We start from the raw sequence: 25,282 nt of genomic DNA, 5'->3' as shown, positions 1-25,282 counted from the left end.
TGAATGAACCTTTCATTTAAGTGCTCATATGAGAGGACACAAGCTCCCGATCAGGATATATGAAGGATTAAAAAAAAATGCATCGAGAGTGGGGCTACTCTCCAATACATATGTAATTTATCTCAAAATTCATTCATGAATTATATATAATTATGGGTTTAAAAGATTATTTCTCATTGGCCATCCCAAGACACTTTTGTGAATCATCAAGTGTCTTAAAGGGTATTGCAGTTTCGGCTACTGTGAATCTATGGATTTTGGTTAGCCAAATGAGATGAGGCCCGATGATGGCACAGTCCACATCGTCGCCTCCATTCGCCACATATGCATGCTCAATTAATAAAAGTTTACTCCAGTTTACAAAAAAGAATACATACAAACACACACATGTGTGTGTGTGCGCAAACAAAAATTATTCAAGAGCCCCGCACGAGTTTTCATTGGAATTTGGTTTTTACTCTTGTTGTTGAAAATTGTTTTGGTTATTTTTCGTCTTGTCATCCATCGGCAAGTGTATGAAAATGTATGAAATGAGCCGCATGCTCTCTGAGTGTTGGCTCAGTTGCATCGTGTGAGGACTGGAACATTGCCTGGTCATTACTTGTCACTGGTCATTGGTCACTGGTCATTCAATATGTGATCATATATCTTCATCAGGCCCGTCCGACCCAGCTGTTAGTGTGTAGGCAAATACATAAATAAACAATCAAACAGTTGTGCGCATTGTCATTTTGAATATTTGTTGTCATATTTTTATACCCTTGATGAATGTAGCGTCAAGTGGAGTATATGGGTTTGTTTAGAATGTCATAGATAGACTAATGACTAACTAAATTGTATCTACTATATATTTTAATGGATTTTCCAATACTGTTGCTCTTGGCACTATGGGTAATTGTGTTAAATTTTGGGGAAAACAGATTCAAAAGAGCCAGGAAAATTGAAATGAATAATTTCAATTACATTTCGTTTGGCTTACAGAGTATCTCAAAGTCGATGCTGCAATTTTAGTTACATGTTTATGTATTTATGTTTGTCTATGGGCACATAATTGAAGTGTTGTGTGTGTGCATATAATGCATATATACAAAATTGTTGACGATATTACAGTTTAATGCCAAAGAATTTGGAGCAATTGTGCGTAAATACCCGTAATGGCTTATAAATGATTACACTCTTGATGTTTATCGTGTTTTCAGGTTCAGTTCAATTCGTCCCCATCGATTATTCAATATTTGTTTGCTTGATTCAACCCTTTTCAATGGAGTATTTCAATATTAAAATTAAAGTTGATTAGAGTGAGTTTTTACTTATTCAGTTCAATTGTTGAATGAAATTCCAATTTTGATCATAGATATGGAGGAATTGGGAAAAAAGTTTTTTTTTATTAATCCAAATATCTAAGCGGATGTTTTTTTAGAATGTTTTTAATTGAAGTAATTTTCTTGTAATCTTTTGTCTTCTTTTCATTAAAAGCAATAAAATTAACTTCTTATCAAGAAGTTTTATTGACTAGTAAATTTAAATTTGTTTATTGATCGCATTGCGCTATCATTATAATGGGTCTGTTTTAAGTCAATCGATATCTTGAGTCTTTGAAGTTTTGGAACATTTGAATACCCATTGACTAGGTCAGTTACCATGTTGGTGCACTTCTATGCCTTAAATCTATATCCCAGTAAATTCGCAAGTTTTTCTCAGTAGATGTTGAGAGACATGAGATTCTAGGTATAATTGGAAAACTACTTATTACAATGGCTTAAAAGGATTGAAGGTTTTAAAGCGTTTGACAATCTAATAGATCAAATTTTGCTTAGAAAGGAACATAAATAACACTTCTTATGCTCAAATACATTTTATTTATGGGGACCCTCTTTGATTTTTAGCCACTTTAAATGCCACTTTGAAAGCATTTAAAATATCATTGATATCCGGAACTAATCGAATCATTATTTAAGTACCTACAATCTCGATCTAGTACTTCTTGCACTTGTAATGCAAGAGCACGGGCCACAAGCGAAAAGAAAATCAAAATAAGCAGCAATAAACAGTTTGAATGAAATGCATAAAACAACAATGCACCGATGCACACACTCAATTCAACTACTGCCACTTCAACTCACTTCCTCCCATTCCCACACCGAACTCCCACTACTTTTCCTTACACACTGCACTCGCACTTGGTAGTTTGCCTGTTGCTCTTATTCTCAGTGCTCATTCATAAAAAATCAGCTATCGATAGCTATAATACATCCGGCACTTGAGATATAGCTTATTGTTAGAGACCCGTGCCAAAGGGCATGTGGAGGGGGCGGACCATTCGTTCTCCGGCTCTCTGTGATGCATCTGCAATTGCACTTCAATGCAATTTTCTCGTATAATGGGTATTTTTGGAACATTTGCCGCGTGCTTTATGTGTACATATGTATGAGAGAGAGCGGGATTTTGAGCTATTTTAAATTTTATTTGATTTCCTATTTGCCACACTTGCGGCGGGTGCATAAACTGGCTAAAAGCCAAGAAACCAAACTTCAGACATTGAGGCGGACGAAGAGTGGAGTAAAGTTATATTTTTCGATGTAAAACGGCCTCAGATGAGGTGCAAAAACTGCCGTTTTCACACTTACAAAACAACAAGAGCAACACAAAACTTGCACTACACGTTTCCCAGCTACAGCAACAACAATAAATTTCAATTAAAATGTGTTGGCCATGGTTCCTTTCAGTTCGAGAAACAAGAAAACAAAACCAGGCAAACGCATTATTATTTTCCATTCTATTGCAATTGCAGCTGGTTAAATGTGCCGTCAGTTTTTTGGCCGAGACAAGGAGGCCTTCACACACATGTTCTAATGGGGCAAACTCCAATGTAATAAAGTCATCAAATGCAGTGCAATGCTAAGATGATGATGATTTTTGCAAATTGAAATGTGGATTGAGTTGGTTTTGGTTATTAACGATGACTTCACTTTGATTTAGTGATCAAAATATGTATCTAGAAATTTCATTCAATAGATATGACACACTCCATTTTTAACCCTAGAGAAAATTGCAAAACTAAATGAAAATGTATACAAATTAGCCTTAGAAGGTTTGGTTTAGGATCAGATAACAATAAGATTTTCATCGACTGACAAAATAAAACTTCTATATCGAGACTACATTTATTCTAATGATTTGGTCATTCCTTCATTTGATTTTATTTGAAATTTTAACAATTTAAAAATAAATACTCTTAGTTCTTTATGATCTTAAAGCCTTTAAGCTAGACATATAGTTATATTTTGTAATTCAAATTCATTATAAGTATTTCATTTCCTTTTAAGTTTCAACACTTGAGTTTTTCGCTGACTTTTTAGATATTTTCTTTTGTTACTTGCACTTTTATATTTTTTTGTACAATTTCTTCAAATTAATTAATAGTTTGTAATATATTTCGAGAGATGAGTATTGAAAATTATGTAACGATGAGAGACTTTGACAGGTTTTAGCTGTAAACACTTTGCAACTTTTCAAGCAGGTTCCAAGGCATATGTTAGGTAAGATATTTCCAATTGTTTGAAATTCGATTTTTCTTCGTCTTGAAGGCGCTTTCGGAATGTTGAGAGAAAAATGCCATTTTCATGTCTGACCTACAAAATGACTGACCTTTATTCAAAACATTCTCAATGAACAAATTGAATTTCCATCATTAAACATTTATCAATATGGCAGGCCAAAAACAAAAAACAAAGTGAAAAAAATGAAAATAAATGATACGAATTTCCACACATTGTTTCTCTTCGATAACACATACAAATTATAAACTATTTCCAATCAACGACTATTAATTTTATATACAATAAGTGCAAACAAATATATAGGATTCATCAATAAAAAATTTCAAATATAAACTAAAGTGCTGCAAATAAAAAGCGAACTAAAAGATTGAATTGGTCGACAACTGCACTGAACTTTCAGATGCTCTTTACTTTTGTCATAAGCTGCGTCTGAGGGTATACAATGAGGAATGATTATAATATTATAATTAGGTCTGACAAGGTGTTAATGCTGATTCCTCTGGGAATATCTCTCATGCTGATACATACAACGCGAATGGCAAGAAAAGAAGCTAGTTATACACAAGCCGAGAAATTGCCATTTTAGAATGATTTCTATCTGATCGGTCCAAATCGATAATGAATCTGTGAAAAACATCGTTCGTAAAGTGGATATTGTTTTCATAGTTTGTGCATTGCAAACATCTGGGCAATTTAAATATACTCTTTTAACATTCTTCTATAGTGTATTACAATTTTATAGGATTCTTTTTGTTTTCTTGTTGCTGTTTTGTTTACTGCATTTAAATATACATCAACAAAAACTAAATGGGAACAAAAACCGAAAAATGCACTTGCATACACACAGACGCACACACACACACACACACACACACATAGAAAACATTTTTCAGAGAAATTGAAATCAATTATTCATGCATTTTTAGAGCGGTCAAAAAGTAATTAATATGTAAGCGTTGGTTGTGGGGATTCTCCTCTGCACCTGCTCCTCTTCCTCCGCGTCCCCCCCCCACTCACCCCCCACTCACCCCACATTGGCTGTCAAGACAGACATTTTTCATTAAATTTATAGACAGTCTGTGGGCATAAAAATTGAACTCAATAAATAAAATGCTGCGAAAATAAAGCACTTGTGTCTTTTTATTTTTGTGTATAAGCGTTAAAAAATTAAAATCCAGCCACCTAGTTGGGGGGAACTCGGCAAAACTAACCAACTGCCCATCCTGGACCTCTCCCCCCTCTCTCTCATACTGTGGCCAGACTCTGACTCCCTGTTCCTGTCCCTGTCACGGAGGAGGTCTGCTCCTCCTATCTTTTCTCTTTTATTGTATTTTGCCTTCTACTGCTTTGGCGCTCCATTGCGCCAAATTGTATGCAACAGTATTTGCAATAAATAATATTCCAACAGCAATGCAGACGCAGGTTTACTATGTTCCCCTTCTCTTACCATTTTGACTATATATTCCCCCTCCGCTTTCGCCATCCAAAGGAAATGGGTCCATGTGCAAAAGTGTAAACGTTCGCGCGCCAGCCAAAAAGTATGCAACATTTTTGCACATCATTAAATATATTTTGTGTGGAAAAATCTAGTCAAGAGGAAGGACTCTTAAATATATACACACATATTCTTAGGGGCGTATTGTGAAGCTTTAAGTGAAATAAATATAAATAAACTTGCATTGGTTAGAGCACTCCAACTGACATTAAGTGGTTGTAAATTTCAAAAAGTGGAGAAGTCATGAGAATCTTAAGGAAAGTAAGAAGAGTTTTAAAGTTTATTAAAGTCAATTCTGCAAAAGTAAATCAGATTCCACGAGCAATGGTATTTCAGTTAAAAAAATATTTCAATGAGAGATTGGAATGAATATTGGAATGGCTGGAAGGTTGAAAGCTAATCGAATATTATATTTTAAGTCAATCAAACTTCGCGTCAAGTCAGATTGTTGATATATTACAGACGAGACTGTATATGTACAGAGCGATGAAGTAGACAACAACAAATCCAGACAGACTGGCAAGGGAATACATTGCGTAAAGTGGGCGGGAGGGCCAGGAAGACAGACTAGACTGACTGCGCCAGCATAAGCACTTGAATATAATTGCGGCAATTATGAAACCCTCCACGTTTTGGGTCTCGGTGTCTGGCACTTCGCTTAATTAAACTCAAAATTGTTGGTATTTTAATATATTTTAAGTCTCTTTATCTCCCCGGAACTTCTTCCTCTATCAACAATCTATTTAACACACTGTTTCCGTTTCCACTTTTCTTTTCTTTTTTTTTTTTGCAGGTGTCATAAGACTTTGCTAACATTTCACAATATACGCGCAGCTGTATCTCTGCTTTTGCTGGCCGTTAATAGCCTAGAGTTGGCCAGGAGTCTGTTGCCGCCCAAGCGAAGTGTCCAAGAGTTGAACCGTCTTTTTCAGTCGCCAGCGGTTCTCAGAGAGCTAAATGTTTTGATTGTCATCGGTAGTGGAGCAGTGTGGAACGCTTTGGCCGCCACATTGTTGACAATTATGCTAATGTGCTATCATCGTGTGCTGGAGCGCAAGAAGGTGACAGGTGTGTGTCTGTGTGTGTGTGTGTGCCTTTTGTGGCTGACTCAGTATGATAATTGTCGTCTGCCATCAGAATTAATCAAGCAATTTCTCATTTCAAAGTCCTTTTGTACGCCAGCATTGCCGTGGAGCTGTTGATATTCGCTCTTCGTCTGAATGAGCTGGCCGAGGTGGTCTATTATGAAGATTTATTTGAACTCGAGACATGTCTTCAGGTCATCACCGTCCTATGTCTACTTGCTTTGGTCACAGTAGATGGCTTTACAATTTATAAAGAGGTGAGTTGCAATTATTTGTAAAATGAGGATACTAACAATTCAAAGTTTTAGTATTTCTATTAGATCGGATCTTTAGGATAAAAACAGATACATTTTTTGACTTGGTTTCTCTGCTAAAACTATGTTAAAAAGTCATCAATTTAAAATACTCTTATTCCTTCGAGTTTCGTACACTCAATTCCCCAAAGTACGCATACGCTAGCAACATGTCCTTATACTAGATATCTGAAGAGCTTACAAAATACATGCATATATTTATATAGAATACGTATAGTTTAAATCCAGTTTCCATATTAACATACATATATAACGAAACCCCAAAAACAGCTGATAAATATTTAAACATCTCAAGCAATCCGAATAACCAAACAAGCGAGCGACGCTCAAGAAAACCTTCGCTTGTTGTCTTCTCATGCTTGACATTATTTCCGCTTGAGTCCGGAAATCCAAAGTTGCCACACAGGACACAAACAGACACGGATACACACTCCCCAGTCATACATACATACATATACAAATGTACGTGAACATAATCACACTCAAGGCATATACAACTAGAGAGACCGCAGAGCAATAAGCGCCACCCAAAGTAGCAAAGCAAATAAAAACATTAAACTTACATTAGACGATTTTGGCTGTTTACCTTTTTGGCTATGCAAAGAATGCGAAAGAATGAAAAAAGAAAAACAAAACAAAAGAAAACACGGACAGCATATAAAATTTGCAGTTTAGAGTTGAGACGGGTTTCGGGTCACAACATGGATGCAACTCGCTCTCGTCATTGTTATGCTGCAAATGCACTAATGCTGTTGCATACCTTGAGGCGCACGGCGAAAGTTGGCCCAACGACAGACAAAAAAAAAAAAAAAACAACTGAAAGAAGGCAGAAAAAGTATTTTTGAAAGAAACAAAACCTGAAGCCTGTTTCTAAGGTGATTGCGAGACTTGGAAGAAAAATGCAAACATTAAATATTTATAACTTGAAATGCATATTCAAGGAGCAGGCAAAAAATGGAAATGAAACTTAGCTGAACTTAGCTTAACTTAGCTTAATTGATGTATTTAATGTTATGGGTTTACATATTAATTTCTTGATTTGCTGCATTTACCAATTGATAATTAACAATCTTATTTATTTATAAATCAAATATAGAAATATTCAAACTAGGAAATAATGGCGATGCTGAATTTATGTCACGTTTTTACAGTCATAAGACTAGCAAATCATATATTTTAAACCCAAAAAGCTGTGGATTGGATTGTGAACTGGAAAGGAAACACAAATATAGAAATTCAATAGATTCTCAATAAAATGGGAGATATTATTCATCAATAAAATGTCAAAAATAATCACAAAAATCATCAAACCGACTTAAGCGTCATTTCAGCAGTTGCAGCTTTCTTTAACACATTCTCTGCATAATAAATTCAGACGGAATAAATAAATAATTTTTTGTAATTTCTTAAGTTTTAAATTCAAACACATAAACATAAATACAAATGCTATAAAGTTCAGCTCATAATTCTCACCAAGTACAGGAAGTTCTCATGATATTGACAAAATGCCTCTTTACGTGATACTGCGCCTCCTGTTGTTGTTCTGGCAGGAAGATTTAGTCCAAATTACGTTTCGGGTGCATAATGTTAATAAAGGAAGTTTGCAGCAAGCGGATGAAGTTGAGTGGTGTGGGTGGTTAAATAATTCCATGCCACGTCGAGCAGAAACCCAAAAATGCAAACAATTTTGAATGCCGGCAATTCAACTGCAAAGTATGCGACAGAGCTCATACACTATAAAGAAGTTAGGAAATATATACAACAAACCATCCTAAACTTGTCCGGATTAAGAACATTACCTTCACAATTTTAGTAGTCATTTAGTAAAAGTCATAATATCCTGAAATAGTTAAGGACAGGAATAAGTTTATTTAATACATCTGATAGATTTCAGGAAGAGTAAAATTATTATTTGCATGATTTACTTTTATATACTGAGACTTCCCCAAGTAGTTGCTGTCTTATCTGTGGTGTGTGACCTGCAATGGGTTGCTCGTTGTTGTTGATAATGAAAACCAGCACTACATTTAGTATAGTTAATTGAATTCACAAGATTACGTATATTAAAAAATAGTCGTCGAGAGGTGATTCAATACTATGTACATTTAAAGATAATGCGACTTATTGGCGGAACTACGTTTGAATATAATCTTAATCTGCCTACTTCGATATGTAAATCTGTAGCTATGAAATGGGGGAACTTTGAACCCTAAAGTAAGCAATCCAAATATTTCCTTTTTAAAACATATAATGAAATTTTGGTATATCCTGGGGATAAAAAAAGTTGAAACGAACTAGGCATACGGCCTAAATAAATGCCGACATTTCACAGTCCTGGGCGAGATTTCTTTTTTGATAGAGTATTTAGGAGAATGGTGACGTTAATGTTGTTATTGTTGTTTGTTGATGCTACTTATTGTTGCTCCTGGTGCCTTGCAAAAACGGAAGTAAGTGAAGGGGTTAAAATGCGACTAGCATTTGCATTTTTGGATGAAAGCACTCGCGTAAAATTAGCTGAGCAAATAGTTGAGATGAAGAAAGTGAAGAGGCATCCGGACTGCCTGATGCGGATGAAGATGATGACGATGATGACAATGCAAAAGGTTTATTTAATTTAACAGGGGATTAGGTGATGTGCAGTCAGGGCATGGGAATTGATAGGTTGGGATGGGAAGTTGGCTGCTTTTGGGATTTTAATATGTTTACATTTTAATTGAGGTTAAGCGCAGATTTAGTTTCATGCTCAAAGCATTTTCTGCACTTGGCAAATATTTTATTTATGTCAGTTTGCAAAAGCCTTTAGCATACTTCAAGGCGCTACTATGCGGCGCATGAATGACCGCATGCCGAGTAAGACGAAGCGACTGAGTGTGTGTGTGTGGGTGTGTATATGCCACAAAAACGACGAGTTTAGAGATGCTTAAGTGCACAAATGCCACAACACAACACTGCACAATTCGTGCAACAAAAGTTGATGTTGTGGGTGGAGAGGCGGAGAGGCAGAGAGGGGGCCAGTGCGAAAAGAAAAGCCAGCCAAGCGACCATCCAAGCCAAGTGCCATTGTTAAGGCGTCGAGCAGCATACAAAACGTGTTGCATTCCACCAACAACAACAACAGAAGTAAAAAATGCAAGTGGCAAGATCTCATGCAACTAAGCAGCCAAACAAAATGGCATCAACTCTGCCTTTTGTATAGCTGTGTGAGTGGACAACATGGAAAGTCCTTTGATAAGGGCTAAGACCAGTTGCTTAGTCACACTTGAGTTATGGATGGCTCAACGAGCAGCATATACAAGTAAACCATATACAAACATCCATGGTTGATGTTTCCCATTTTAAATTTCACTTTCTTTATATGCTTCTGGAAAAGAGAAAGTTTAACAATTGTTGGCATTATTTCATTTGGGTATGTTTAAAAAATCCATCGCCATAAACTGGATATAACCAGAGCAGCTGAAAATATTAATATAAGTTTTTTTCTTTCTTAAACCAAGCATAATTCTTTAAATTCACATAAGTAAATTTTGGTTCTAATAGGTTTTATCTTAGAACGAATGATAAACCTTAAGATACATTAGGTTTACAATATTAAATATCAAAGAAGCTAACATCGGCTATGCCGAAGTTTATATACCCTTGCAGTCCTTGGTAATAATAATTTTACATGTTTGTTTTCTGCAACTCAATTCATCAATATACAAACAAAACAATTTTACTCTCTATTTTACAATTTGTTCTTCTTCCCTCATTCTCAAAGCAAATCAACGCATGCATACACATACAGTTGATGTAGCGTTGCGTCTGTGTGTATGCATGTACTCTGTTGATGACGAAAGACGTAGTAGACAGCAAGCAGCGCTGCCGGCAGAGCTGGGAGCAGAGCCGATTATTATTATAATTATTATTGACTGTAACTTGTGTTATATTTATCCGATCACATTCAAATTTTGGGATCTGGGGTTTTATATCCAAAATTATCACATATGTAAATTTCATAGCATACTCCAATTTTTATAAAAATGTTTCTTCTAGTTCTTCTAGAGCTATATGATACACTGGTCCGAACCTGATGGTTTTCATACTTTATTTTTCCCGGGCAATAAAAAACCCCGAAAAAAATTTCAGCCCGATAGCTCTTAAGACGACTGAGTAAAACGCATTCGTACAGACGGACGGACGGACGGACATGGCTATATCAACTCAGTTTCTCATGCTGATCAAGAATATATATACTTTATGGGGTCGGAAACGTCTCCTTCTGTGCGTTACAAACATCTGACCAATTTTATAATACCCTCTGCAAGGGTATAAAAACACATGCCGCAATAACGAGTGTCATTTCACTTATCATTTCATGTGTTATATCATTGAAAAATGTTTTACTTATAGTCCATTTTTATTACGAACAAATATCAAATGATAGTTCTGAAATAACCTATTTTAAGTTGATGTGGTTCGATATTTTTCGGAGCTCATTCAAAGCGATTGACATTTAAAGATCGATTCGGGGATTCATATAAGTTACCTTAGTTTGTAACATCAAATTGATGCTAGTATTAGTGATTTGGGGAATTTTCATTTATTTATTAATATTTTATTGAGTAAGTTCGTTTGAGTTGAACTAATTTTCTATAATTTAGAAATGGGTCAGATTGCATTGATTGGACAGATTGAACTGGCTTACGAACGGCAACGCTATGCAATGCGCTGTAGATTTAATTCCATGTGGGCAAAACTAAAGCGAAAGTATGAAAATTTTAGTAAATGGATATATCCACACGTTGAATACATACATGAGCTGTGGTTGGATTACGTTTTTGATGAAGATCCTGTTAAAACAGGCGAAGATTTGGAGGCAGCTAGCGAGATACGCGATTGGAAGAAGGCGTCCATACGATTTCTTGCCCTCCATCCATGCAGTCCTTTCATATATGTCGCTTTGGCCACAAGAATGGATACGGTGTTGCTCTTGCATGAAAATGAATTAACGTGCACTCAGTTTAAGGATCACGCAAATCAAAGGGACATTACCTGTATGGCCTTCCGCAGCTTTACATGCTTTGAGCTGGCGGTGGGTTGTGCCGCAGGGATATGTCTTTGGAGCCGGAACAAGGATCGGTACACCTTAAGAATGCTCACCGATAAACGACATGTGTATGTCACTTCCTTGGCGTGGGCTGAAAATGGCTTAATTTTAATCAGTGCTTCCTTGGGCTGTGGAAACATAATTTTCTGGCAGCCGGAAATGGGAGAGAAAATGCGTTTCCTGTTGGGTGGTAGAAACGGGTTTTCCCTACTGAGCTATACCCCAGATCCTGGGTTTATATTTTATGCTTACAGCGATGCTGGAGCTTCATTCTGCAAATATGATGGCATGAAACTATTTGAAGGGACAAACATTTTGTCAGAGAAACGCATACAATCGAGCACGTGGACACAGTGCGGATCTCATTTATTCTTCGTGGAGAAGGATAGCTGCTTACTCTATGCCTGTGTTGCTTTTCCCGATGAGGGTGTCGTTTTAGATCCAGACGTCTTGTGGAAGCCTCAGGTAGTGGCTGATTTGGATCGTGTTACCTGTTCTGGTCAGCACAGGGCCTGTGGTCACATTCAGTCTATTGCCATAGATCCATTAGACATATACATGGCCATTATTTTCAAGAATCAGCCTTTTGTGCTAATCTGCTTCTTGGCTTTATCGCAAGTTTTACCAGTAAGAATCTTGCCGCGAAACTATGTCACATATAATGGTAATTCCACGGAGAAGGAGCAAGTCTATCCGACTTGCGTGAAATTCACCGTCTGCCAATCGAAACCTGTACGTTCATTAGTCATTGCTTGGTCCACGGGGCAGTTGCAGCGACTTGTCTATAACGCCCAAAGTCCTGAGGAGGCTCTAAGTCGCATGTCAACCAATTCGAATCTGAATCAACTAAAGTGGACGAATTATTTGACTATTGGATATGGACCAGAATCGGAAATGGTTGTTTTCAAATGAAAGTTGATGTTAATGTTAAATTAAGTTAATTATGTTTGTGATTAGTTATTGTTGAATTTAAATTTTTGTTAATCGCATGAACGAGCAAATTAAAAGAAATGTGTTAAATGATCAACCAAAGCATTGCTTACGAAACTTTTTTATACCCTTTCAAAAAGGGTATATTAATTTTGGTCAAAAGTGTGCAACGCATAGAAGAAAGCATCTCCGACCATATGAAGTATATATATTCTTGATCAGCACGATGAGGCGAGTTCAAATAGCCATGTCCGTCCGTCCGTCCGTCCGTCTGGATCGACGCGAACTTCTCCTAGACCGTTAAAGCTACAGAGCTGAAATTTTGCATGTAGGCTTGTATATACTGCAGGCGTTGTATATCTCGGATTCAGCCGGATCGGATTACTATATCATATAGCTCACATACAAATGGCAAAGTCACGAACAGTGACTTTTCTTAATAACTTCGTTATTTTCTGAGCTATTGTCGTGAAATTAAATATTGGTGAGTTAATTACACATATAAACAAGTGTGCCAAATTTGATCAAGATCGGGTGACTATATCATATAGCTCCCATAGGAACGATCTTTCGAAAACAGTGACTTTTGTCAATAACTTCGTTACTTTTGACGCGATTGCTTTCAAATTAAACATTTCTTAGTTTAATCTATCTGTTAATGACTGTGCCGAGTTTGACAAAGATCGGGTAACTATATCCATATAGCTCCCACAGAAACGATCGGTGGAAAACAGTGACTTTGATCAATATCTTCGTTATTTCCTATGCTAAGATTGTAGGCCGTTCTTTCGCAAACTTTAGCCTTTTTAGCATAAACGTTTTTCCACTTTGATGGCTATAGGTAAGGAAAGAGTTACCAAAAATATTGCAAGGGTATACAAACTTTGACGCGGTCGAAGTTAGCCCCGACCCTCTGGTTTTGTATTAAACAAGGAATAAAAAATCAAAAAGAGATGTTAATTAAAAAGAATTCAGAAAAGTTTTAGAATAATATTTAATTATTAATTAATATTTTGTTAAAAAATTGTTTTGTTTACAGCGTTATCGTGATGACTTTTTGGAAGACTACGAGACAATTGGGTATAAGCATACATTGGCAACTTTCTACTCCAAATCATGCTTTTGGTGGTTGACGCCGCTGCTGTGGTTGGGTTTTAGGGAACCACTAGAGCTGGAAGATCTGGGCCAAATGCGTTTGGAGGACAGTGCCCGAGCCCATTACGACCATTTTCTGTATGTCTATACTGAAAACGTGGTAAGTTTTTCTTTCTTTTAAGCATTTTAAAGTGCTTTATTTTATGGTCTTTTTGGGGCAAACACTTACATAATAGCCAATATTAATGTGCATTAAATAAATATTAAATGCATTAAGCGCCATTTAATTAAAAACTCGTCGAAATGGCTGAAACAAAAGTAAATAATTAAATGCTGTAGGCCAAAAATAAAAAGAAAAAAAAAGAACGCGAAAAATTATGGCCGCAATTGAGTCTTCTCCTTGGTTCCGGTTCGTTCCGGACCGAGCAAGCAAGCATATCCAAAAAAAAAAAAACAAAAAAAAGATTCCATTAAGAAAATATTGTATTTCATTAAAAACCAAAAATAAAAAAAAGTACCCGAAGGCAAGGAAATTGCTTAATTATTTATTTAAATGCAACTTTGCCATCGACTGAAGGCTATAAATTTTCACATGAGTTTACTTTCGAGATGTGCTCGGGAAGTAACTTCGATTGTGGAATCTTTTGGACAGAACTAATTGGAAATGACGCACAGTGGGGCCTTCTGGCATTTAGCATTGCAAAAATCATAGCGTCTAAGCCAAGTGCTGGGTGTTCGTGTAATATTCAAGGTCAAAGTCAGAAAATATTTCCAAGCATGTTTTTCCTTTAAAAATGGATCGAAACCCGGTTTTTTTCAATCACAAATGGAATTTTTCATTTTTTTTAATTTGATTTTTTAACATAATTACAAAAAGAAAAAAAAATTTTTTTTTTAATTTCTTCAAAATAATTTTCAATATTTACATCAGTATCTAATAAACTCAACATTTCGGGACTATAGTTGCTATTTTCCAAATCCTTTCGTGATCGCACGTGTCTCAGTGATGCAATAAGTGGGTCCGAAGAGGCTGCTAGCATGTTAAAAAGGTCTTCATTTTGTCTAACACGAGAAGTTTTTAATGTATTAGATCGATTGTTGAAATCGCCCAATATTCAGTTTTAATGTTGCTTTTTTTTTATAAATTATCATTTTTTCCTTTTCACTAAAAATGACTCAACTTTGGGCGCCTGTAGCACCCATGAATTCAACCGATTTCAAAAATTTTTCGGATTCATAATCTCTGAAGTATTTCCTATCGATTGCATATATAATTTTTGCCAAACGCGATCATGAAAAACGTATTTTTGCAACGCTATTCGAGCAGAGGCCCAAGTGTGCGACGCAACAATCAATACGTCTCAATGAAAGAGATCAGCAAAAAGCACGTCGAGCTTTCTTAGATTATAAACTTTTCGTTCCCCATTATCTTCTGTAGTAAGACAATTCATTGAGAATGCCTTCAGTAGCCTAATCTTCAGTTGGTTGTTCGTGAGTTTTAGCATGAATCGAACGTGGTTCTTAGAGACTTTATCTCAAACTGATGTGTAGGTCAATGAAACAATAACATAAAGACACAATTGTTCAGATAAAGGTAAGCATTCAAGAACTCTTTGAACTCATCTCGTAAATTACATACTTATGTGGATAATAACCAATGGTATGGCAAAAAACAGTGTCATCGTTTCGTTGTTGATAACAAAGTGAAAGTGTGGCTGGCTTTTTGTTTATTTTCTGTTTGGAAATGTTAATTTATATTTGTAAATGTGTGTGTGTATGAACATAAGTGAATACATACTTGTCGACTGATTTTATGGTGCATATTTGTTTGGTTGCATTTTAATGACAAACTGGCCAGCAAATAGTAAATGTAAATTATTATTTCAAAGCCAAAGGAGTTTAATGGCACTGTCCTGTTCACAGTTTCACATTAATATCCTTATTAATTACTTTTAATGCAGAGCCCATATGGCGTATACGTAATGTTTCTAAAAAGCACAAGGCTTGAAAAGTTTGACATATTAAGCTAAATGTTAAAAAGCATTAAACAAAAATCAAATGGCATAATATGTGATGACTTAGAGCAAATGGAAAATCTATTTCTATTGCAGTCAAATAAATCAGTTTTTGTGGTAATATATTTATTTTTATATTAATTTCAGAAAAAGTCAAATGCCTCACCCTCGTTGTGGTATTGCTATATAAAGAACAGTTGGCGGATGTTTGCTCTTGGCGGCATTTTGAAGCTGGCCGGTGATTTATTTGCATTGATTGGACCACTTGCCATACAACAAATAGTGCAATACATTGAGGCACTCTATGCCCAGGCGCAGGCTCAGTCCCATCATCATCATGGAAATGCATCTCAATCATTGTTGCCATGGGAAGTGGTGAACGTTCCCGATGACTATGTTGTTGTTGGCGCTGCAGCCCCTAATGCGGCCTCTGATGATGATGTTGATGAGGTTTTTGGTATTGGCATTGGTGATGTGAGAATTTACTATGCCAGCTGGTCGGATTTGCTAACAAATGGCTGGAGCATTGCTTGGATAGTGTTGCTGGCTGCATTGACGCAGGCCGCATTGTCACAGGCCTCCACGCATGTGCTCAATATGACGGGCATCAGGATTAAAACATCGCTACAGGGTCTAATTTATCGCAAAAGTTTGCTACTGAATGCCAATAATACTGATGACGGTCCTCCTACCCCTTCGACAGCGAATGGTCAACAAAATGGGGACGTTAAGTTGACTGCGGATGATAAGCCGGCTACGGCTACGGCGGAGACCGCAGCCACAGAACAAACGGAGCGTTCAGCTGGTGAGTGTTTTTGGGTCCTTTGGATAGTCCCTCCTTGTTCCCCCTTTCCTTCATTGGGGCTGCTGTTGTTTTGTCTCTCGTATTTGGTTAAGGTAAATGTACGATGGGTGTTAATTGAAACTTTTACGGCTGAAATGTTTGCAAAAGCTGGCCTGACAGGTATGGGCACTTTTAATGTGCTTAAGTGGGCGTGGCTATGTCTGTAATGTGATAACCCGAAACGGCTTTTCAAATACATGTACATAGGAACTCCATTTTGCTGATATGTAACTAACAAAAAGTTCTTTTTTTTTCGATGCATTGCACAAAAAGATTCATATGCAAGCCTGATTGAAACTGATACTAAAACCTACGTAAAGTTTGGTTGCGTGGAATACCTTTTTAAAAAATTAAAAAAAGGGGGAAAATGAATGGTAAAGTTAATGAATACGTCCCTTTGAATTATTTTCTTCTTTCTGTCCCTGATTTGATTTTAGCCGCATCAGTTGAAAAAGCAACCAATAATGTGAAGATTAAATCAGAATATGTGAAATTAAAGAAAGTTAGGCAAAAAGCAATATATTTTTAAAAAATATCAAAGAAGCTAACATTGGCTATGCTTAAGTTTATATACCCTTGCAGTTCTTTATTATATTTAATCCGATAATTAAAATGCCTAAATATTTTTCAAACTACTGAATTCAAAACACATTTAATGATTATTAGACAATATAACGTAATATGGTTATTCGGGCCTGCAGCCTGTAGTCTCTATTGGCTCGTCGTTCAGTACGTGCCAATGCGTCTTGCCTACGATCTCGTTCCCGTGTTTTCAAATCATTTTGCCGATTATTTGCCATGCGTTGCGAATTTCACTCACGAACCTCGTTGCCATTTTCTTGGCGGTAAATAAGACTCCGAATTGCAGGTTCCCGTCGTCGTTGTTCAGCAGATTTTTTCAACAAGCGAGGCATTTTAAAATCTTACAATTATATTATAGTATATTATAAATAAGTTGGCTTAAAAAGTAATACTATGATATATATGATTCTAGAAGTAATATAATATGATAATATGATTTAGATATGTAATAAAAAAGCTGAAAGTTGGTATAACTTTTGTTCTATTTATCCGATCACATTCAAATTTTGGGATCTGGGGTTTTATATCCAATATTATCACATATGTAAATTTCATAGCATACTCCAATTTTTATGAAAATGTTTCTTCTAGAGCTATATGATATAGTGGTCCGATCCTTATAGTTTTCATACTTTATTTTTCCCAGGTAATAAAAAGCTCCGAAAAAAAATTTCAGCCCGATAGCTCTTAAGACGGCTGAGTAAAACGCATATGCACAGATTGACGGACGGACGGACAGACGGACATGGCTATATCAACTCAGCTTCTCATGCTGATCAAGAATATATATACTTTTTGGGGTCGGAAACGTCTCCTTCTGTGCGTTACAAACATCTGACCAATTTTATACTACCCTCTGCAAGGGTATAATAAAGAAATTTTGTCTTTTATTGTTGTAGGGCATAATAAAGTCCTCGTGCCGACTTGAGTAACCACTTTTTGGTAGGAAAGCTTACGAATTATTGGTTTAGGTGGATATTATAGTCTGCGATGATGATGATTAAGTGTACTTACATATAGATTATTTAATATTAAACATTTGTAAAGTTGTAGATTTTGGTAAATTTTATTCTAATTTCTTGTATTTCTGTTTTTCAGGTCTTAATGACATTGGCGCTATTACGAATATGATGACCGATGATACTCTAAATGTGATGCAGTTCTTTTGGATCGCGCACTATGCGTGGGCCATACCATTCAAGGTTTGCATTGCGCCTTGAAGAAGGCAACACAAAATGTGAAGAAACCCCTTAAACTAACACTAATGCTATTTAGTTGTTGATGTATGTACATATATATATGCATGTATGTGTGTGCATTTTGCAATTTACGAGCAACTTGTGTGTGATTTAAATGTGCCGTGCCATTTGATTTTCATTGAACTTTCAAGTTAATTTATAACATTTGATGACTAAATCGTTTTGGCCGAGAATATTGCATTTATTTTTCTTCTCGCTCGCCTCGTTTTAATCTCTAAAGTAATTGCCAAACTATAAATTTTCGGTTGGCATTTTGCAATTGGAAAGTTTATTTATTTCGATTTGGCATTTGCAATATGGCTTTGTAAAACATGGTTTAAATGTAGAGATTTTTATGTAATTAAGCAAACATGTTAATGGTTAAGCTAAACACAGACTCACACATAGTCACACGTACACACGTACACACGCACACACGTACACAGACACACACATATGTAGGTATACACATGCATAATTAATTCGTATTAAATGTGTCTGTGTCTGATTCTGTTTCGGTTTATATCCGCTTCTGCATTTTGCCCTCCTTTGTCTTCATCCAATTTGGCCCACAACTTCAATTTCCAGCATAATTAGCCATGAGTTGTATTTACTTTTGGCCAAGCCTAGGCTGGTCAGGTTCAGATTTCAGGTTTAGGTTTCTGTTGTGCTTTCAAAATGAATTGATTTGTAAATGTTTGGGGCGGTTACTTGAATCAGCATAGTATGGTGGTGTGTGTAGGTGTAGGTGTGTGCGTCCAGGCAACATCTGCTAAATAATTTACTCGTTTGTATGCAAGCCCGAATCGGATTTGCTAGCAGGCATATCCGTATAGTGTAGTTCAGGTCTATTGTGTAAAAAATTAATTAACATTTGGGTCTATCTTCTGGCATACATGTATGTATGTATGTATAAATCTATGTGAATATAGGGAAACTAACAATATTATTTCGATAATTATTTTGCATTTGAAATGTGGGTTAATACTTATTCCATATCATGAACGCAACTTTTGGGTTGAAGAAAATTAAATAGTACTCGAAATTACATAGTAATGTAGCTCACATCTTATTGCAGTTGTCTGTAAAGTGTTTAATCGTATGTCAAAAGGGCAATGATCCTTGGGAGATGTTGATTTAAACATTAACTCATTATTTAATTAAATAAAATAATCAAAACTAATTATGGCTTGCACCAATTTAGACTGCCTTTTCAATTAATTGATTTTAGACGCTTCGGAAAACAACCAAACACTTTCCATTAGAAAATAAACAAGGTTTAAAAATCATTGTAGAATCTTTATTGAGTGTTTGTTGTCGTAATTCTGGGAATGACTTATATCTTCTTTAAGGATCATTCATTGTTTAGGACTTGCTAACTTTTAAAGTTGTCATAGTTCTCTATGTAAGACCTTCGTGTCTTTAGGCCAATTATATTTAACAAAACTCTCTAACATCTTACTTTGCACTTTATGCTTTAAAATGTGTTACCTTTTTTAATATTTACAGATTTCTGTGGTTATATATCTACTCTACCTGAAGTTGGGTATAAGTGCGGTTATTGGGGCAATTGTTTGTATATTGATTATGACGCCCTTACAATTTATCATTGGTAATGCCATGTCCAAGAATGCCGAAGTGATAGCGGTAAGTAAAGATTAAACACTATTTGATTAACTTGGCTATAAAATAACCCAGAGACGAAAAAGTATTTAATTTTCATATTGTAATGTTGTCTGTCAATTATTTCAAGTATTTGCCACTTGCAAGTCGTACCGCTCATTTGGTTGGTTGGCTGTTGGTTTCTGTCAGTGGCAGCGGCTCATTTAAAGTTTCGTCTCAACAGATTTGTGGTCAATTTAAAGTTATTGTCGATTGGTCGACTTAAGTTAATTGATTTTCGGGTTTTGTGTTTGGCCAGAGAAAGGCTGTTAAATTGTGTATGTAAGTTGGTTTCTAGCAGTTGTTTCTGGTTAAGCTGATTGACCTTTTTGTTTGACCCTTTTTTTTCAAATGCTAATGTAATTGTTTAATTTAATTGCTGATTAATTAAAGTTCATTGTATTTCTATGTAGTTAACTTTAACTTCCCATTGATTGAAAAAAATTTATCCAGATTATCCAGATATTTTTTATAAATTTTGTTTGTTTGTGGTATTTATTTGCCTATATGGCGGAACTAGGAATATGAAACGTGAAAATTTGCCCCTCATAGTATGCAACAGACAATATGATGTTTCTTTCTAAATTTCTTAATGACAATATGATGTTTCTTTCTAAATTTCTTTATCTAATATGATGTTTCTTTCTAAATTTCTTTATGAACCTTGTAAAAGTTTTCTGGCTAAGCTCATTTATTAGTTAGATAAAAAATTAAAAGTCCTTTTTGTTTGATTAAATATTCTCTACCTAAGGGGGGTCTCACATTTTGTTCTTCTTTTTCAGAAATACACGGATGAACGTTTAAAGAAAATTCATGATACGTTGATAGGAATTAAGATTATTAAACTGAATGCCTGGGATGAGGTCTTTATGCGAAAAATTCAAACAGCTCGGAAAAAAGAGCTAAAATATCTCAATAAAGATGCCGTTTACTGGACATTAATGAGTGAGTTGTAATTGATGAGAGAATTTCATTTGATCGAAACTTTTATTTGACTTATCATTCCAGCCATACTTACTCACATTTCGACAGTGCTGATTACTTTTGTGACTTTGGCCGTGTATCTAACATGGCCACGAAAAACAGAGCAGGAGAACGAGGAGGCTTACCTGAACTTCAATGCCAGTCGCCTGTTCTCTGCCTTGGCCTTGTTCCAACAACTAACAGTGCCGCTCTTGATCTTTCCCATTACCGTGCCAATAATTATAGCTGCTCGTGTCTCTACCCGCCGATTGGAACGTTTTCTACAGGCCCATGAGATAAGGAAACAGTTTGAAGGCATACGCAACATGGCAAGAATTCTGAGTAAGAGTGATGCCTCTTTGGATATGTATGAAACACAAGAGAAATCAAATATGGCCATGCGAACGGCCCAGGTGGAGAATAAATTGAATGAACAGCGCTTAGCACTGCGGATTCACAATCCGGAACAACAACAGCCCCTGCCACCGCCACCCGCACCTTTGGCCCAATCCGAACCCATAACACCCTTGCTGCAGAACAATGGTGAGCAGGTGGAGGACAAGTCACCGTCATCATTTATTACTCACGAGTTGGGCCACTCGAAGTTGGTGCAACAGCGTCGTGAACTACTTCGGAATACTCCATATGTGGCTATTAGGCCACCAAAACTCTGCGGTGGCACTGCAGAGAAACCGGTGGAGTTTTCGGTGATTCGCGCCCGAAACACAGACAGCTGGCGACGTGATTCTCTGCTATTGAAAATGCCCGACGACATTGCAGTTTCCATTAATGATGGCCTCTTCACATGGCAACCGAATAGTCAAATGCCTCATGTGCAATTGCATATTCAGGAAATGGCCATACCAAAGGGCAAATTAACCATTATCGTTGGTAAAAATGGCAGTGGAAAGACATCATTATTGTCTGCTCTACTCATGGAAATGCCGCTCCTTGCTGGAAATATGTTTTGGCACAAGTAAGTAAACGATAATAAAATCTAAGACTGCAAACTATTAATGCTATAACTAGGCTAAACATAGTGCAAATTTAAGTTTTTAAATAGGTGTTAAATCGGTCTTTGTCATGTGCGGGTGTTTGCGGCCAAGTTTACCAGTTGCGCCAGATTACGCACGTTTTGTAGTGCTTGTCCTGGCCAAAAGGGGTGCAAAATTCGCCACCCTTTTATGTAAATATTTTTAGTTATTTATGTGGCAATTTTCAGTTGTATCAACAGGCTGGACTGGTAGGTCAGGAAGACTAACAAGCTGGCAAACTGGCAGGCTGGCAGCGATTTGTTTGCTCATTTCACTAGATTTTAATTGCATAATTTTAGGCACTGGATGTTAATTAGTTGAAATGATTGTACACTTTCAGTTTTTGCACCATTTACACCCAAATGGAAAATATTTTGAAGGCCATGTTAGTGTAGAATGAAAACTTTAGTTTCATAAAATCCATATGGCAAGTTTGGTAAAGTTTTTGTGAAGGAATATAATAGGAAAACAATGGCATAGCCTAGGCACGTGTGTTGTATTTTCTTCCTCCACCTTTTTGACTCTTCTCCCTCACATTTAATTAAAGTTTTGCAATTTCGCTCATGTGTTTGTATGTCTCTTTCTCCTTCTCTCTTCCCCCCCCCACCCCCTCTCTGTGTGTGTGCGTGTGTGGATGAGTGTATAAGACTACCAATTTGGGAGAAAAGGCATACAGAAGCGAAACTCTGTTACAAGTTTTCTTGGCCTTGTCCAATTGTGGCATAAATAAAATGCAATAAAAGCCTCCATCTCCAATTCGATTTCGTTTTTCTTTTCAGCCAAATTCTTATAGAATTTTTACAATAAATTTTCTTTCAACATTTGAATTCAGAAGGTTTCGTTTTTGTTGAAACTGAATTCTATGTATGCTGCCATTAAAATGCATTGCCATAATATGCAATTCATTTTATATGCAAATCAATTGCAGTGCCTTCTCCCACATTCACCATATTTAGGCAGTTATTGCTGATAATTCCAATTTTTCTCATATTTGATTTTCATGGCAGTTGCAATTGCTGATTATTATTATTCATGTTGATTTATGATTCATAGAAATACTCGCGAGCTGACAGTTTTTAAGAATTCGCAATATTATCAGAAATCATTTCATTTAAATCTAAAGCCATGATATTTGTAGCAAGTACATATTCTTTTCATCTGGAATGATTTTAGTGAATCAAATAAAATCCGAGATGTCAAATGACAAATATATTTTAAAGCTGTAATAAATTCTTGTCACCCTTACATTTAAAATTAGATTTAGATTACATCTAGAATTTTTAGCTTCTCAAAATCTTTTTAACAAAAACTATTATGCCTAAAACGTGAATATTTAGTTAATCAAATATGGTTTTCAATTTATCTGTTATAAGTTTTTGTCCACTAACGGCCTTGAAACTTATTTCAGAGATTTCCCTTTCTATCTTAAATTTCACCTTTGCTTTCACATTAAATTTATCACCATGTGATTTAGTTTATTTATCTAAAACTAATGCAAAGACTGATCTTAAATAAGTGGCATATACACTAACTCATGACACTCGAAGGAATTATCCATGTGGCACACATGGCGGATGTGTGTAAGCTTTCGCTTTTACATCACGATATCTAGTTAATTGTCACAAATGCCACTTGGGTGACTTCAATTAATTAGCTGCAATTTAGTTAAGAGGCTTAGTTGATAACTTTCGCTGCTTCGGTGCGCTGGGCGTATAAACCGCAATTTAGACACACATAGACACACACACCCACACACACACCAACACACACACACACACACACAGAGAGAATGGCATACCACAGACTCAGGGGTGTGTATAATTAAGTCTCATATGGGCTATAGTACAGATAAAGTGATTGGTTTTCTTAACGACCGCGAAATTGTCAAACCGCAAATATGTTGATTCTCCATATCATTGCAATGTGTCAAATCAAACGTGTTTACATGGAAATTTACATGGAAATTGCTTGTAGTTTAGTTGATTAAAGACTGAGTTGAGGTCGATTTAGCGGTAAGCGAGTGAAGAGGGTCTTTAATAGTTGCATTGTATTGTTTGACTGTAATTGCGTAAATTTACATGTCAAGAAATACCAAAGGCCAACTTCTGGCGGTACTTTCTAATGTTAAAATGTTAATTTCAATTGTGAAGAAGTTTTTCTTTTCATGATTGGAAATATGAAACCCAACTAACTAATGACCAAGAAGTAATTTTTGTTTACTTTTCTTGGTCCTTATTAATTTTGTGGCATTTGCAACTTATTGGTTCTTAGGTCATTTAACTGTGAGGCTATTAAAACACATTACGCATACGCACCGTTTAACAAAATTAAAATGAAAATGCATTAAAGAAGATGCATGCCAGAGGGCATCTTAGGCAGTGGTTATTACCAAAGGGACTCTACTAACTGCCACTAACCACTAGCCCACTACAGTTTCACTTTTAATGCCGAGAAAGGAATGAAAGATTTCGAAATTAAATGCAGCCCTTTTAGGGCAGCTGCAGCATTGCCACTGGCCGCCATTCGAAACAGTCGTCGTCGCCGCAGTCATTCAACATATTTTCACAGTCGTTTCCATGCACATCACGTGATGCTGTAATTTATCACAAAATGTCTGTGTATGTTAATTTTATTGCACATAAAAAGGAAAAAGGCAAAAGAAAAAAGGGAAATAAAAGGAAAAGCAAATGCCACCCTTCTTATTTCTCTCAATCGAATCTGAGTCAGTAACAAAGTGCTTTCTGTAGGGGCATGCAACCATATAAAAATGCATTTAACAAGCAGAAATCGTGTGGCACGGGCAGCAGCAGTAGTGCAATTGCCTCTTGGCAGTCAGATCTTTTTTTTTTCCCCATATAAGATGGAAAAACCATGGGGTACCAGGCAGACTTTGCTTTCAGTTTACCCCTTTTCCCATGATTTTCATCCGTGGCTTGGCAAACGCAGAATGTGCAATAATTTCAATTACTGTTATAAATGTCTATGTTCTCTCTGTGTGTGCGGTGTACGTAAGGCTGTGTGTGTTCATCTCTTGGCTTCTAAATTTATTATATGTACAGTTTGCAGAGGGAATGTGAACTTAACGATTGTTAAGTGTGTATACCTCTCGTTTCTTTCATCTTCTTCATGTTCTCTGTTTGCTGATTTAAAGTCACAGTTGAAATGAAATTGCAGTGGAAAGGAGAGAGACTGAGCTTTCGCTCTTTGATATGAGGTGCAAAGTGTAATTTAATGGCACTGAATTGGCGAAGACAAAGCAGTGGCGATTCCTTCAAATGGGTCAACATGACGCATACGTAATGTATGCCACGTGCTAAGGTCAATCAGTTGAAGAGAAAGCCACTTGATAATGCTTTGAACAAAAACGAGAAAGAAACTT

General features: G+C 36.2%; 2 protein-coding genes across 2 annotated transcripts in view; both read left to right on the top strand.

Moving 5' to 3' along the window:
- LOC6648244 (ATP-binding cassette sub-family C member Sur) overlaps positions 1-25,282 on the top strand; it is a 53,045-nt gene that overhangs the window by 5,461 nt on the left and 22,302 nt on the right. Inside the window, exons 2-9 of the mRNA XM_047010515.1 lie at positions 5,849-6,123; positions 6,222-6,397; positions 13,510-13,725; positions 15,728-16,385; positions 18,105-18,208; positions 19,754-19,891; positions 20,689-20,851; positions 20,915-21,845. Coding sequence (XP_046866471.1) covers positions 5,849-6,123; positions 6,222-6,397; positions 13,510-13,725; positions 15,728-16,385; positions 18,105-18,208; positions 19,754-19,891; positions 20,689-20,851; positions 20,915-21,845 — 2,661 coding nt within the window. The remainder of the gene's footprint in view (positions 1-5,848; positions 6,124-6,221; positions 6,398-13,509; positions 13,726-15,727; positions 16,386-18,104; positions 18,209-19,753; positions 19,892-20,688; positions 20,852-20,914; positions 21,846-25,282) is intronic.
- LOC124460172 (aladin) lies at positions 10,995-12,549 on the top strand. The gene has a single exon (XM_047010516.1). The coding sequence runs from the start codon at positions 11,097-11,099 to the stop codon at positions 12,450-12,452; it is 1,356 nt and encodes a 451-aa protein (XP_046866472.1). The 5' UTR covers positions 10,995-11,096; the 3' UTR covers positions 12,453-12,549.

The sequence above is a fragment of the Drosophila willistoni genome, assembly GCF_018902025.1.
Source record: "Drosophila willistoni isolate 14030-0811.24 chromosome 2R unlocalized genomic scaffold, UCI_dwil_1.1 Seg167, whole genome shotgun sequence".
In the NCBI taxonomy this organism is placed as follows: domain Eukaryota; kingdom Metazoa; phylum Arthropoda; class Insecta; order Diptera; family Drosophilidae; genus Drosophila; species Drosophila willistoni.
This window is presented reverse-complemented; position numbering and strand designations above follow the sequence as displayed.

What these genes read in the sequence shown, in the direction of transcription:
- LOC124460172 (XM_047010516.1), top strand. Translation starts at nt 11,097, where the DNA reads ATGGGTCAGATTGCATTGATTGGACAGATTGAACTGGCTTACGAACGG.